This window comes from Rutidosis leptorrhynchoides, chromosome 2 (genome assembly GCF_046630445.1).
Source record: "Rutidosis leptorrhynchoides isolate AG116_Rl617_1_P2 chromosome 2, CSIRO_AGI_Rlap_v1, whole genome shotgun sequence".
Classification (NCBI taxonomy): Eukaryota; Viridiplantae; Streptophyta; class Magnoliopsida; order Asterales; family Asteraceae; genus Rutidosis; species Rutidosis leptorrhynchoides.
In genome coordinates, this window is record NC_092334.1 from 68,286,625 (window position 1) to 68,302,508 (window position 15,884).

Sequence of the window (15,884 nt, forward strand, 5' to 3'; positions counted from 1 at the left end):
TTAGATGAACCGGACTTAAAAATATAAATCGATCTGAAAAGCACATCCAACATTACATTACAACAAAGAATATAATACCTTTACCTCAATCTCAATCTAGTATTTGACACCAACCGAAAAACACTAATCAACTTAAAGTACTAAATTTATTTATGTTGTAAACTACAATAATAATCATACTACAAATTCTACAACCAATAAAATGAAAATCCAATAACCTGAAAATCCAGTAGCCAATGTGGCAATTTAAACCCAATATTGGTCCATTTAGGTTAGCAGAGCAATCAACATTTTGGTTTACAAAGCCTTAAAGAAATAAGACGGATTGACATTCAAAATTAGTTCACAACCTAACCTCCTAAATCATGTTAGCTTGTAAAGCAAGATGACATATATGATCAGAAAACCAATCCAACAGATGAGCAAAATTAACATGAGAAAAACCTGGACAAAAATACACAAATACATATTCACAAACATTCGATTAATGGCATTTTTAGGAGAAAAATATAAACTGCGAAGGATTAGGGTTAACACAATGACCCTCACCCACAACCAAAAAATCAACAAAATTATCTACCAAAGCTAAAGGAGAAATACCAGAAACTGATGATGACAGCAAAGATAACGGGTCCTTCAAAGGACCAAAAGACAAACCGCAAAGAATCACACACACACCAAATGGTGTGTTGTTCAGGTGGACGTCGCATAGGAGAAGTGACAGAGGCGATGGAACTCGTCAGGAGGGAACCCTAATTTGTGTTACGGAATCGTTGGTGGTGTTGGCGACCGCTAATACGTCGAGGATGTGGAGGGATTGATGAGTGAGAGAGGGTGGGTTATTTGTTTTTGAAGCGAGAGAGAGAGGTAGAAAGGGCTGGAATTTTTTAGGAGAAACAGGATTTGTGGGTAAGTTTTAATTAACAACACAGGAAGGGGGAAAAGAAGAGGCTACAGTGTTACATTGGGAAACAGAATGTCAGTGGAAATTGGGCGTTTTAGGCAATAGGATTCAATTTTTTGTTACGTGAATTATGTGTATAAATAAATATTTTAAACAAAGTTCCACCCAACTAAACACTGTCCATAAAATGAGTCGCCGATCCTTATTAAATACAGTAGAATGTATGAGTTCTCATTTATTTATTATTAAATAGAATGCAAGTGCTTGGTCCTTTGAATGGCTTGTTTGATTTTATTGGATGGTTCATCATGCAAGAAGACCGCATACTTTTTCTCAAACTCAGGTGCCATGCTCGGTTCCCCAACAAAAGCACGAAAAGATTCTGCAACAGAAAATGACACAATACTCTCGCTTGTTCCTCCTTCGAGAAAAAACACACACCGCCCACCGCATAAATCTTCTGCAAGCCGCTTAATGCCTGACGCTAGCATGTAATACGTTCCCGTTGTCAGCTGAAAGGTGCCATCTGGATCTGCTGCGTGTCCATCATATCTATCAAACAAAATGAAATCATATAGAAGCTAATGGATGTAGCTTATATATATATATATATATATATATATATATATATATAGTGGTAGGATCAAGAGGGAAGTAACCAATCGGGGGGAAGCGGAGGGAAGCAAAAACTTTTTTTTGAAAAAACTTTATTCACGAACATTATAGATGAGATGAAAATATGAACATTTAGTAGAGACACTTTGTGATAAATGTTTTTATTTTGGCGGGAAAACGCTCGAAGAAGTAATATATAACAATTACCGTATTTTTCGAGCGTATGTTGAGGTTTTAGCTATTAGGGTTTAGATATTAGGGTTTATAGGGTTTAGAAATTTAGGGTTTAGGGTTTAGATTTAGGATTTAGATTGAGTTTTTAACACGAACGGTTTAAAGTTTAGGGTTTAGGTTTATGGAATAAACCCAAAACACCAAACCCTAAACCCTAAACTCTAAATCGGGCTAAATTTTACTTCACAAAACATGAAGAAAAAAAAACGTTCATATTCTTCACGAACAATATTATCTTGAATGTTATTTTTGTCGATCGTTTTCCCGCCTAAATAATAACATTCATCACGAAGTGTCTCTTCTAAATGTTCATATTTTCGTGTGATTTTGATGCCGGAAAAAAAATTCCAAAAAAAAAATGAAAAATTTTTTTTTTTGCTTCTCCCCGCTTCCCCCCGATTGGTTACTTCCCCATTGATCATGCCCCTATATATATATATATATATTCATCGTGATGAGTGTTATTTTTCGAGCGTTTTCTAGTCAAAATAATAACATTCATCACGAAGTAGTGTCATTTTTAAATGTTCATATTTTCATATGACCTTAATGTTTGTGAAATTTTGTATGAAAATAGAAAAGAAAAATTTTTTACTTCCCCCTTTCCTCATGAAATCTACTTCCCTCTTGATTAAAACAATATATATAAATGTGTGTGTATATATATATTCCCTCTCGATTAAAACAATATATATATATATATATATATATATATATATATATATATATATATATATATATATATATAATTATGTATATAGATTTATATAGATAGATGGGAGATAATAGTTACCCTGCTGATACAATAATTAAATCTGGTTTAAATTTTTGAGCACACGGTACAATGACCTCGTCAAACACATTTCGCATTCCGACATCACCAAAACCATTCGGTAATGGCAAATTAAGTGTTGCCCCTTCACCACGCCCAGACCCAGTCTCATCAAACTTGCGGTGATACCATTCTTCCTAATGAATATATATTGAGGCCGATATTAAGATGTATTAATAGTAGTAACAAACAACATACATTAAGAATTAAGAAAACAAGTGAAGTAACCTGATATATATAGATACACACACAAATATAACTACCAGCTAGGTACCCAAGCAACGGACCGCTTGAAAATTATTTATATAAGTTATGTAAATTGTACTTAAAGATATTTACAATAGACGAAACAACAATTTAACACATGGAATCCCAAAATAAAGGGTTGTTTTATTTAACACCTCGAATACAAAGAGTAATTTGTGAGGAAGTAATGATACAACTTGTTATCCATTTAAAATTTGAGTAACGATTTTTCTTTCCTTTTAATTTTACCCTAACATATAGAATAGTGACACATGGTCAAACCAACAAATCAAGTGGATATAGAATAAGTAAATGACACATGTCAAGTGTCAACAGTTACTATTACTAGTTCATATCAACATAATCTTTGAGAATAGTAAATGGATTTTGTAACTTACAGAATGAGTTGAAAGAACGAATATGTCCGGGTCCTCATAGAATGCATCATTAGTGATATCCAAGAAATGGACATCAAAATCGATTATCAAAACACGTTTTAGTCCATGGACACGTTGAGCATATCGTGCTGCGATACCAGCATTCTCAAAATAACAAAATCCCATGTAATCAACTACAGGTATATTGTGCCCAGGAGGTGGTAGCAGGGCAAATCCAATTGGAGAGTTAGCATTGTTTTTAGAGGCTGCCACCTACATTTTCACCAATACAAAAAATCTTCAATTATTTAACTTAACCAATAACTCATAATAACCACGACACAATCATTCATAAACACATAACGATTAAAGGCAGACTTACCACATAATCAACCAAGGATAGGCCTGCTCCAGCAGCAGCCAACGAATCCTCATACGACTGCATCATCATTTATTTACAATATCTCAGAAGGCATTAAATATTATATACACATATAGAATAGCTGATAAAACTAGTTATCCATACAAAAACAACCCTCTGCTTCAAAAGTAATTAAGTTTGTACACACACACACACACAGAGCACAACAACAACATATGCTTGAATGGAAATATAAGCACTGTGGAAAGTTACTGTCAGTAGTAAAATGTAGATGTGCATGGAATTTTCTTACCGTGTCAGTGACATAATTAAACTCTATCATATGAAAAGGGTATCTCGGTTTTGAAGTCTTAGCTTCTTCCACCGCCTATATATAAAGACCTTTAATTAGAATGAGTGGCATCGATCTCATTATATTATATAATGGATCCAAATATACACAATAACATTTAGAAGTGCATAATTATTAAGGATTGTCACAAAATATAAATGAGGACACTAATAAATAATACGAGGGGATGTATTACCTCCCTGAGATGAACAGGAAAATAGTAGTCATGAACACCTCTTATATCTTCCAATGTAGCTTTTCGAAAACTATTAATTTGAACGATCTCAGGTCCTCGAAACTGCAAGGGATGTATTAGAGCTACAGTATTTAATCACAATATCAAAAATCAATGTAGCATATATACCAAATGTTGGATTCACCTCTGGAGTGAGTTTTGATTTTTCAAGAGCACTCAAAATAAAAGGAACTCTTGCAGTGCGTCCTATGTCCAGTTCCTGCAAATACAAAGAAACTTTTATTTTTTAATATGTATACATACAATTGATGAATTTATTAATATTTGTGTTATTATAATGCACGAGTTTACCTCCTCTTTATGATGATGATCCATAGCAGTATTTCTTAAACTATAAACTACTTTTGGTACACTCTCGTATGTCTCACCACCTGCTAAATTAGAAGACGTTGCCGAATACTTTGTCCTTACGGACAGAAAGAACCGACCAGCTGCAGCAACGCAATGATAACTTTTATTATTGTTATACAAATTTGAAATAGAATATAATCTTTCTCAGTTCGAGTGTATGTACTCCTTACATGCTTATGGAAATGAAGGATTAGGGCTTTTAAATTTTTGTGTCCATGTAAGTATTACTATTTGGGTTTTTCTCATATATACATATATATATATATATATATATATATATATAACATCTAGCGAATTACAGTAGTTTTTAATAACCTTAATCTTTATATAATTTACAAAATTTCACTCCTCAACTTCAGAATTAAAGAGAGTTTGCTTGCTAGCTTGAATTATCTGCTTCCAAAGTAAGTGAGGACTAATCGTACCCAACTTTATACAAAGATCTCGGCTGTCTTAAATTATAAACAATATATCTACACCTTACATGCTTATGGAGATGAAAGATTAGGGCTTTTATTCTTTTGGGTCAACTTAGAGTTGAAATCTCGAGCTCCAAAAATTGAACTCGTAATAACTTTATACTAAAGATCTCTGCTTTCTTAAATTATAAACAATGTATCTATACCTTACATGCTTATGGAGATGAAAGATTAGGGCTTTTATTCTTTTGTGTTTTAATCAAGAGCTCTGCTATGCTATAGATCAACTTAGAGCTGAAATCTGGAGCTCCAAAATTAAACTTGTAATAATAATAATTAAGGTACAATTAAAACTAATACTAATTAACAGAGCACTATATATACCTGATCGATAATAATTACGATGACAAAGATTATTCATATTCTTCCCGCAAAGGAATTAGGGTTCCTGTATGGGATAGAAATGTATGGAGGTGTATATATATATATATATATATATATATATATATATATATATATATATATATATATATATATATATATATATAGTGAAAGGATCTATGTGAAGATTTAGCTTCAATCTATGGAAAAAAAATACAATCTGCAAAAAAAAAAAAAACTGCAAAAAAAAGATCAATCTGAACGCAGATTGACTCAATCTGCACAAAAAAAAGTCAAATCTGCACAGAAAAAAGTCGATCTGCAAAAAAAAACTGCAAAAAAAAACTCAGATTGACTCTGCACGCAGATTGACTCAATCTGTATAAAAAAACAAAAAAAAAAGTCGATCTGTAAAAAAAAAGCTGGAAAAAATCGTCAATCTGCACGCAGATTGACTGAATCTGCAAAAAAAAAATCTGAACAGAAAAAAAAGCTGCAAAAAAAAAAAAAAAAATATGTGAATCTGCACGCAGATTTAGTGAATCTGCACGAGTTACATGAGTTCTCTACTACCTTTGGTTCTCCATGGATCCTCGCCCTATATATATATATATATATACACGAGTATATATATATATATATATATATATATACACGAGTATGTATGTATATATATATATATATACATACACGAGTATACATCTTTGATTAATTAACATTTTCAAACCCTTTAGTTCAAATATTTAATATTTAATTTCCATCCCACAACCTTCTTTTTGTATCTAATTTCATGGAATCAAGTCAATGAAACTGAGTTCACATCCTCCTGCTAAACTTGTAATGACGATCGTAAGTTGAGTGATCTTTATAACTGATTAAGCATTTGAGTTCCTCAAAGATGTTTGCATAATTTAGTAGTCCCAGTTATTCGACAAGGCATATCTATAAGACCACATGTAATGGTTAGTGAAAGAACCCGCCACCCGCCGCCACCTGGATCACCCCCACCACCACCGAACCGCCACCACCACCGCCAGCCATACCCCTCACCATTCTAACGGGTCGATTTGTGGGGCCCAGCAAATTTATTTTTTTTCCTTTTTTTTCTTTTTCTCCTCCAACGGCTATATGTATATATTATTTTTTTAACCAATAATACACTACATTTTCTATATATATACATACACTCTCATTCCATTATTTACCCAACACTACTATCAATTCATATTTCACAAACACAAAAAAAAAAAAAAAAAAAAAAAAATCAAATGGAAGTGGAAGATTTATTAAATTCTCAGAATGGAAGATTTATTAAGTTCTCAAAGCAAGGGCATTACCACATGGGTGATCATGAAGGACCAACAATAATGCTCGAGGCGGTTGCGTCCTACGATATGTGGATTTGGCATGCTTTCTTTGGTCCAGCGGATTCAAACAATGATATTAATGTTCTTAATGAATCGGATTTGTTCGAAGATTTATTGGATGGTCGAGCTCCGGAGGTCCGCTACACTATCAACGGGCACGAATTTACAAAAGGGTATTATTTGGTAGACGGCATATACCCAGAATGGGCAACACTTGTCAAGTCGTTTAAATGTCCACTTGAGCCAAAAAATATAAAGTTTAAACGTTTTCAAGAAGCCGCGAGAAAAGACGTGGAACGAGCTTTCGGTGTTCTTCAAGGTCGTTGGACAATACTAAAACACCCAACAAGGCCTTATAGTATCAATAAAATATGTCGAATCATGTACACTTGTGTTATACTTCACAACATGGTCACCGAAGACAACGAGCGCAACATATGTGGCCTCGAAGAGGATTATCTCTGACATCAAGAAAACATGCCGCAACGTACTTGGCAGGAAAGAGTTGAGCTCCAAGATCGGGTGGATCGAGAGATGCGAGATCGAAGAGCGCATCATAACCTTCGCAACAATTTGATCGAACACATTTGGACACTCCCGGATGATTATATTGTTCGAAACAATTAGCGTTATTTATTGTATTTTTTTTATTTATGTATTGTATTTTATTTATTTAATTATGTATGTTTTAAATTTTTAATAATATAATGTTTTAATTTTATTTAATAAAATGTTATTTGTATTTATTTATTGTATTTAAGTAATAATTTAAAATTGGTTAAAGTTTGAAATGAAGTGTATGATTGTGAGTGTTTAGTGAAAGGAATGTGAAAGGAATGTTAAAGGGTTTGTGATGATGTGGCGCTGATGTGGAGGAGAGAAATTCAGTGAAAGAACCCACCATTGCATGTGGCCTAACAAGTTTGTTAATAAATTTTAAAGTCAAACTGCATTATTAAGTATTTATATAAATATAAATATATTTTTAAATAATAATATATGTATATGTATATATAAGGAGAAAATTCAGCGCAAGCACATTCATTCGGGCGGTATTCCGGATAGAGGTCCGTGAACGAATCCGGTAAAATCTCCCTATAGGGTCAATGTATACCGTCATTATATTCATTCGGGCAGTATTCCGGATAGAGGTCCATGAACGGATCCAGTAAAACTTCCATATAGGGTCAATGTATACTGTCATTATTGGTGTTCAATTGTTTTAAAAAAAATCATGTCATCCCTAAGGATCGAACACATGACCTCTCTTTATCTCATGACTCAAAGGACATGGGAGAACCATTGGGATATGACCGCAAGTTGATTTTTTATATCTTTAGTTCTACAAATCTGATTCACAAAAAAAAAAAAAAAACAAAAAAAAAAAAACAAAAAAAGAATCTGAGATTAGTATTCATTGTGTAGTTTCAGAAAATATATATATATTTTTTACAAACTTGTTAACATAGATGTGATGTATGTTAACAGCTGTTCATACACCAGATGTATGATAACAAAAAAAGTGAAAAAAGACTTTTGATTAATGAAAAACAATGTTTAGTGTTTAGTAATTAGGATTTAGGGTTTAGATTGAGTTTTTAACATGAACGATTTAGAGTTAAGAGTTTAGGGTTTAGGGGTTAGGGTCTTAGGTTTAAGATTCGGGCTAAATTTAAAAATAAAAATAAAAAATAAAAAGGGTTAACAGATGTTAAGCTGCTATTAAAAAACTTAACATACAAGTATACTTGTCCCATTATCTCCAAATTAATATTTATCCCGTGATCTTATATATATATATATATATATATATATATTGAAAGGATCTAATGAGAAATAATTAATGATGAGAACCCTGGGAACTTCTGAGATCGGACAAATTTCTCCGTGGTAGAACATTTTTTCATTCTGGTCGAACGTTTTTGGGAGTTGCATGAAATCACTTTCGTTCTACATTCATGTTCTATATTTTAGGTTTTAATTTTTGATTTAAGGTTTAGATTTTGGGAAATCTAAACCTTTAAGGAGAGAACAATACTAACCCTTCATCCGCCACTGTGTACCCTTTGTCACTAGAACAGACCCATACTATTTTATCTTCTCTATTAGGAATAACGAAGGATAAAAAATTGTGCTTCGCTGCGGTGTGGTTGGTTCGTGAATCAAACGTACAAAAAATAAAAGGTAAAAAGTGGTTTATAAAACTAAATATCTTGAAGTAAAAAAGGAAAGGAAAAAACATGTTAAAAATGAAAGATTGCAAAAAATCAAATATATAATGACTAAAATACCTCATGAACAAAATAGAGGTCGTTAGTGTTTACAGGGGTAGAAAGGTACTTCCATCCCTTTTAGCATGTAGTTATAGTTATAGTTATAATAGTCACAACATACAATAAAGAATAGTATTTGACTTGAATTTTATTGATATGCATCAAAGGAAAGGGTAATCCAAAACTCCTGGACTGACTGACCTTGTGAGAACGAATAAAAGTCAGGAATATAGCTTCTTGTGGTGGAAAACCAATCTCCGTTAGTAGCTTCTTGATCCATAAGGCCTCGACTACTCCTTTGGATATTCCTCTGAATTCTGATTCGGCACTTGAAAGGGAGACAACCTTTTGTTTCTTACTTCTCCATGCAACTAAATTACCCACGACAAGTGTGAAGAATCCGAATGTAATATTTCTATCCCCTTTTTCTCCAGCCCAGCTTGCAGCTGTATATATTTGAGCCTTTAGGTGTCCATGTCTTTTAAAAACAACTCCATGATCCCTGTTTTCTTCAAATATCTGATGATTCTCATTACAACTTCCATACGGTGAATGTGTGGTTGATGCATGAATTGACTCACAACTCCAACTGCATGTGCTATATCAGGTCGAATGTGAGCAAGATAGAGGAGTTTTCCCACCATCATTTGGTATTGCCCTTTATCAGCAAGATCAGCTTCATCTTTCATATATAGCTTCTGGTTTGGAATCATTGAAGTATCAGCTGATTTGCAATCAATCATACATGATTCTGCAAGAAAATCAAGAACATACTTCTTTTGACAGATAAATATTTACTGTTGGGATCGTAATACCTCAATCCCCAAAAAATATTTAAGTCTGCCAAAGTCTTTCATTTCAAATTCTTTAAATAAGTTCATTTTTAAGTTAGAAATTTCCTCTTTATCATTTTCTGTTATTATCATATCATCAACATAAGTGATTAAGCATGTAATTAAATTTCCTTTTCGTTTAAAAAAGAGAGTATGATCCGAGTTACTTTGTTTGAAATCATATTTCTTCATAAATAAAGCAAATCTCCCAAACCAAGCCCGTGGGGATTGTTTTAACCCATATAAATATTTCTTAAGTAGTCATGCTTCCCCATTTTTGAAGTTTTCGGAGAATCCTGGGAGAGCTTCCATATAGATTTTTTCTTTTAATTCACCATGTAGAAAGACATTATTCACATCAAATTGGTGAAGTGGCCATTCTTCATTTGCAGTAACTGAGAAAAGAACCCTGCTGGTATCAATCTTCGCAGCTGGTGAGAAAGTCTCGGAATAATCTATTCCATATGTTTGAATATATCCCTTGGCAACTATCCGGGCTTTGTATCTTTCAATGGTACCATCTGGTTTGTATTTTATTGTAAACACTCATCGATTCCCTACTGGTTTTTTCCTTGAGGAATGACACATTTTTTCCATGTGTCACTTTTCATGAGTGCTTCCATTTCTTCTTCCATGGCATTCTTCCATTTTTCAGATTTCATGGCTTAATAAACACTTGTTGGGATTTCTTCATAATATAAAGCATAATTGAATTTTTGTGGTTCACTCGATATGTTTCCTTGTACAATATTAGCAATTGGGTATCTTAATATTTGAGCTTCTTTTTCTGGAGAGTATCTCTTTGGTGGTACTCCTCTATTGGCTCTTTGTGGTGGAACATATCTTTTAGAAGTTAGACTGTTTTGTTCTCCTTGTTCATTACTTGAGGAGATTTCATTTGATTCAATGCTTGGTGATTCAGGATCATGATTTGGTGATTCGGGATCAGGGTTTGGTGATTCGGGATCAAGATTTGGTGATTCGCGATCAGGGTTTGGTGATTCGGGATCAGGATTTGATATTTCATGATCAGGATTTGGTGTTTGGGGATTGGGATTTGGTGTCAATATTTGGATGTTGTCGGGATTGGGTGTTGGTGTCTGAATGTTACCAGGTTTAGGTATCCAGGTTATCCAACTGAGAGTGTCATTATCCTCTTTTTCCCCATCACTCGTGAGTTGGGTATCATAAAAATATTCGGTTTCGACAAAGTCACAGTTCATTGTAGTAAAAACATGACGTCTTTTGGGACTATAACACATATACCCTTTTTGGTTAATTCTATAGCCCACCATGACACATTTTTCCGCACACGGATCTAGTTTGGTACGTTCATTTTTTGAAATGTGGACAATGATCGAGCACCCAAATATTCGAGGTTCAATGCTAAATGAGGTCGGAAGGATATGAAATTGAGAAAGAGTATCTCTCGAAGTTTTTGTGCCCAAAACTTTAGTAGGTAGTCGGTTAATAAGGTAGGTAGCGAAAGCAATAGCTTCAGGCCAAAAACTTTTCGAAACTTTCGATTCAATTAATAAATCTCTTGTCATTTCTAAGAGTAGTCGATTTTTCCGTTCGGCTACTCCATTTTGTTCGGGAGTGTGAGCAGAGGATGTTTGGTGAATAATCCATTTATCTTCACAAAATTGTTTCATTGACGTATTGACAAACTTACCACCATTATCGGATCTTAAAATTTGTATATTTTTGTTGAATTGAATTTGTACCTTTTTATAAAAGTGAGAAAAAATTTCAAAAACTTCTGATTTGTGAGGTAAAAAATATATCCAGGTCATGCGTGAATGGTCATTAAAAAACAAAACAAAGTACCGGAAATTTCTCCCTCCAATAACCGGTGCAGGACCCTACACATCAGAGTGGATTAGAGCAAAATGTACATCTTTCCTAGTATTACTAGGTTTGTATGTACTTCAGTGGCTTTTGGCCAAAATACAAGTCTCACAATTTAAATTAACATTGAATTTAAAAAGGCTAGGATATAAAGCATGTAAGTATCCGGCAGAAGGGTGACCCAATCTCCTATGCCGTAACCATGCCTCTCTATCAGGTGTTCCGTGTGCAAGCATCACAGATCCTTGTTGAGTCACTTCATCTACATAGTATAACCCACCCCGTTCAGTGCCCCGCCCAATAATCACCCCGGTCCTGATATCTTGTAGGATACAAAAAGTAGGGTGTAATAAAACAGAACAATTCAGTTCTTTTGTAATGTGGCTAACGGATAACAATTTATGAGACGAGGTCGGGATATATAAGCAATTAGATAATTTCACGGTCGGAGTAACTTCAATTCTCCCACCCCCTTCACTGGTACAATCCCTCCATTAGCGGTTTGAATTTTATGTACCCGGGGATTTGATTCGATATGTAAAAATGTATGAGCTTGATCTTTGTATTGACTGTAAGATTGATTCAGATTGTATTAAATTATTACAAGCTGCTAAGTGTTTATATAAACTAAGAACTATAACGGTTAATTCTAATCTAAGGATGGATCCAATTATACTTTTGGAACCCCTTTTTCAAAAATGGAAATATGATGTTTTTAGTTGTAGCCGTTGTGTTGCCTTGTGACCCTCCTAGAACGGGAAATGATGAAGTACATAGACTTCTTATCCAAGTCAACGTTTCCTAATCAGGAAGTGATTCCTTTTGGTTCTATATTCTAACAGTATTTTGGCCTTTTGTGTACATTAGACCATTATTAGTGGTAATAGGGTGTTATGAGTGTTTTTGTGGAGTATAGTGCCGATTTGGCAAATGTGATGGCGTGATAGAGTTTGTAGTGGTATAGGGTGATAGTTGTTTGATGGGGTAATTGATCCCACATTTTTAGTTATTATATTATCTTTATTAATTTTAATTAAACTATAAATATATATATCTAAATCCTGATTGGTTAAAATTTCGGTCACGCCTCAAAAGTCTTCCGTGAAGCTCCCATCACGCCAACAACATTTTTCTTCCATCACGCCCCATAGTGGCGTGATGGGGGCGTGATGAAGGTAAAAGAGGTCCCATCACGCTGCACTACTTGTGGTCTTAGTAGATGTACTTTCCTTTTGTCTTTTGTCCTTTTGATGCGGATAAGTCCCGCGGATGGCCGAGCTGCCAAATCTTCCTACCTAGTTCGGGATATGGAGTCTATAAGCAAAAGGAAATTAGAATTAAACTTTTAATAGTGGTGAATACTTTATTTGTTTTTTTTTAATTAATTTTTTGTTGTAGTTCATAGTGATTAGCTGATTATGGCTACTACACACTGAAGTTCACGCCAGTGTGTTATCACTGGTCACATGTTCGAAACTTAATATAGTAGTAAGCTTGCATTAGACGTTTATAAAAATTGTGTTTTTTATTTGTAATTAGGAAGACCTGCAAAATGGTGATGAACTCGTAAAAGTACTGCGCGAGCTTATCGTGGTAAAAAGAAAAGTTGCAAACCTTCATGTGGCACTTCAAGGTCGGAAGGTGAATTTATTGTGTCAATTTTTTATTATTGTTAAAAATGTTTTTTGTGTTTCTTTTTTTTTTAAACTGCGGTTAGAGTCACTAACGCGGTCCGAACGTCACCAGATCATTATTATTTCTGCACTCATTTTGAGTATCGAAAAACTTAGTTAATCACTTAGTTCATACTTATGAAGTCATTGAGTTATTGTGGATTGTAATGATATATTTTGGTTGATAATCTACTGAATTTGAACCTCCGAAATTTGAACGTGCACCTATTTTTTCAAGGATACAGACCTACAAACAACTGAGGCTTTTTACCACTCAACTAATAGTTCGATGGTTGTTCAACATCAATCTTGAACCATTTACTTATGATTGGGCCGATTATGGTTATATTACCTCTCTGATGGGTCAGACGGGTTAAAATTATAAAACTTAAAAGGAAAGTGGTCAAATAGGTTCAGCTTAATAGTCATCCAAGTAGACTTTTAGAATATGTATCTTGGTCAAAACCAACTCAACCATTTATGAGTTACCCATTTTAACCCATTAGCCAACATGCCCATAAGTTCCTATGTTCATTTTTTCAGTATATATGTTCGACATCAGTTTTGAACCATCTACTTATAAATGGTCCGATTCTGGTTATGTACCTCTTTAATGGGTCAAATGGGTCAAACGGTTATAAATTAGAAAACTTAGAAGGAAAGTAGTCAAATAGGTTCAGCTTAATAGCTAATAGTCATCCAAATATACTTTTAGAATATGTATCTTAGTCAAACCCAACTCAACCATTTATGAGTTACCCAATTTGACCCATTAGCCAACATGCCCATTTGAGCCACCTTATTGAAGTTTATGCTAATTAATTATTTCATTTTGGGTGTTTTTTCTTGAGATAAACAGAAAGAATTCTCAGAACTATTAATGCATGCTGCTAGCGATTATGGTACTCTTGCAGCATCGGATCTGATCTTCACTGGACTCACAACTTTAAGGAACCGCCTTCTATATGGCCAGTACGTTTACTGAAACTGAAAGTCCTTTTTTTTTAAAACTTTAACAGAACATGATTTTAATACAATTTTATTCGTGTTATGAGCAGGAGATGCTTCGTCCAATCTCTGTAGCGTTGGTGTCGTGTACCAGATACTACGAAGCAATGTCAGCCATGAGAGAATCTTTCACAAATCTCCAAAAAGCTTGGTTGATTCCTTCACGATCACTGAGTAAAGATCCTTCTAGAAGAATATCACCGTCAGGTTCTGAATGTGTGACTCCGCATTCATCAGGGCATGTATCGAGCTCTGATGATTTGGACCCACCAAGTCCAAAAATAGAAGGAGACGAGAAGCAAGAACGGGAAGATGAAACTAATTCTGAGGTGGAAAACTAGGCGGTTGGTTAGTGAAATACAGTTTTGGCTTTAACGATTTGTGACGTACAATTCTATCATAGATCTCTATTGTTATTGTTATACAATATGATTATGTAACTAGTATATGTGACATTTTTAACGAAATAATGTGTTAACGACGTAACAGGTCACATACGGGTATGTTACAGATTAACATATAAAAGCAAATCGAGTACACTTCTCCATTTTAAATATTAACAGATTAATGTAACATCTTCAATCCTTCTGTAACAAAGATAAAAAATATAAGTACTTCTGTAGACGCTGTGAAAGGATCTTAGAATCAACCTAACACGATCTAGAGGCGGAATAACACTAGAACGAGCTTAAACGAATATCTATGGGTTTTCGGGTTCGTACAAGTCAAACCAAGATTAGATCTTGATAAACACGAAGCCTAGACTGACATTCTGTGGTATTTGGACATGAAGATTGAGAGAGACCCGACCTGAAACTGTTTGTGTGTATGAAAATATACAGAGTGATTAACCAAATTAATGGAGATTAATTTGGCTTAAATACCTCAGTTTCTATGTCGGTCGACTGTGGATGACAGTCGGTCGACTGACTATGTCAGTCGGCCGACTGTCGAGTGACATTACAGATACATTTAAACGTTTACAAATATATAAAGTAACAAATCGACAATCAACGTTTAACAAAATTACAGGTTACAACATGATTGAAATAAAACATTAAAGTTCATGGAACTAGGGATTACAAAATATGCACTAACAAACTCTCCCTAAGACCTAGTTCCTCATAAGTCTTTGATCTGCTTCAATCTCTGTACGGATCTGTAACCATATTGTTCAAATAGCAAACCTTTGCAACACGAATGTACTGTTGTGCTTGAACTCTATTTTCTGGCCTGTACAGCATCCGATTGTAGTACAATGTGAAGATGTCAGCTTCACAACAATTTCTCAACCAAACGGGATCTAAAACCCGTATCGAGTCGGTCTCATCTTCCTTCAATTTGTCCAAAACGATGACTGCCTCCTCTGAGCGTTCATCGTAGTACCACCAGCGAAAACGTGGGCTAAAGTTCTGCGGCATTTTCATCACAGGAACCTTTCTCATATAATTTACTGGCTTGTATTTGACAATCTTTCTTCGTTCGCCCGTTTTCTTGTTTGTTCGATAAGTGATCGTGGGAAATTGAGGGCTGAATCCCTCAAAGTTCTTT

At 34.3% G+C, this 15,884-nt stretch overlaps 3 protein-coding genes across 8 annotated transcripts; 2 read left to right on the plus strand and 1 right to left on the minus strand.

The window, feature by feature from the left end:
- Nucleotides 1–1,047: 1,047 nt before the first annotated feature.
- Nucleotides 1,048–5,423, minus strand: LOC139890990 (histone deacetylase 14, chloroplastic-like). Of its 6 annotated transcripts, none has more exons than XM_071873926.1 (10): nucleotides 5,332–5,423; nucleotides 5,159–5,248; nucleotides 4,469–4,608; nucleotides 4,302–4,376; nucleotides 4,118–4,219; nucleotides 3,883–3,957; nucleotides 3,591–3,647; nucleotides 3,230–3,481; nucleotides 2,547–2,722; nucleotides 1,049–1,456 (listed from the first exon to the last, which is right to left on the minus strand). In XM_071873926.1, exons 3-10 carry the CDS (start codon nucleotides 4,490–4,492, stop codon nucleotides 1,150–1,152), a joined length of 1,068 nt encoding a protein of 355 aa, XP_071730027.1. In that variant the 5' UTR covers nucleotides 4,493–4,608; nucleotides 5,159–5,248; nucleotides 5,332–5,423; the 3' UTR covers nucleotides 1,049–1,149. The 6 variants fall into 6 exon arrangements, with proteins under 6 accessions (XP_071730026.1, XP_071730027.1, XP_071730028.1 ...); XM_071873927.1 differs by having other exon boundaries at nucleotides 5,154–5,248; XM_071873928.1 differs by having other exon boundaries at nucleotides 5,159–5,241; nucleotides 5,332–5,359.
- Nucleotides 5,424–6,668: 1,245 nt separating this feature from the next.
- LOC139887956 (uncharacterized) lies at nucleotides 6,669–7,160 on the plus strand. Its single transcript, XM_071871001.1, has one exon. It carries the CDS (start codon nucleotides 6,669–6,671, stop codon nucleotides 7,158–7,160), a length of 492 nt encoding a protein of 163 aa, XP_071727102.1.
- Nucleotides 7,161–12,821: 5,661 nt separating this feature from the next.
- LOC139887957 (AUGMIN subunit 2-like) lies at nucleotides 12,822–14,674 on the plus strand. Its single transcript, XM_071871002.1, has 4 exons — nucleotides 12,822–12,827; nucleotides 13,192–13,293; nucleotides 14,185–14,301; nucleotides 14,384–14,674. The coding sequence occupies exons 1-4, from the start codon at nucleotides 12,822–12,824 to the stop codon at nucleotides 14,672–14,674; spliced, it is 516 nt and encodes a 171-aa protein (XP_071727103.1).
- Nucleotides 14,675–15,884: the final 1,210 nt, after the last annotated feature.

Bases quoted from the DNA above. Each gene is read 5' to 3' on its own strand.
- LOC139890990 (XM_071873925.1), bottom strand. From the start codon at position 5,368: ATGAATAATCTTTGTCATCGTAATTATTATCGATCAG. The intron at 3,482-3,590 runs GTAAGTCTGCCT...GTGAAAATGTAG, and splicing joins TATCCTTGGTTGATTATGTG to GTGGCAGCCTCTAAAAACAA. The intron at 2,723-3,229 runs GTAAGTTACAAA...TATATTCATTAG, and splicing joins TCGTTCTTTCAACTCATTCT to GAAGAATGGTATCACCGCAA.
- LOC139887956 (XM_071871001.1), top strand. From the start codon at position 6,669: ATGGGTGATCATGAAGGACCAACAATAATGCTCGAGGCGGTTGCGTCC.
- LOC139887957 (XM_071871002.1), top strand. The intron at 13,294-14,184 runs GTGAATTTATTG...TGAGATAAACAG, and splicing joins TGGCACTTCAAGGTCGGAAG to AAAGAATTCTCAGAACTATT. The intron at 14,302-14,383 runs GTTTACTGAAAC...TGTTATGAGCAG, and splicing joins GCCTTCTATATGGCCAGTAC to GAGATGCTTCGTCCAATCTC.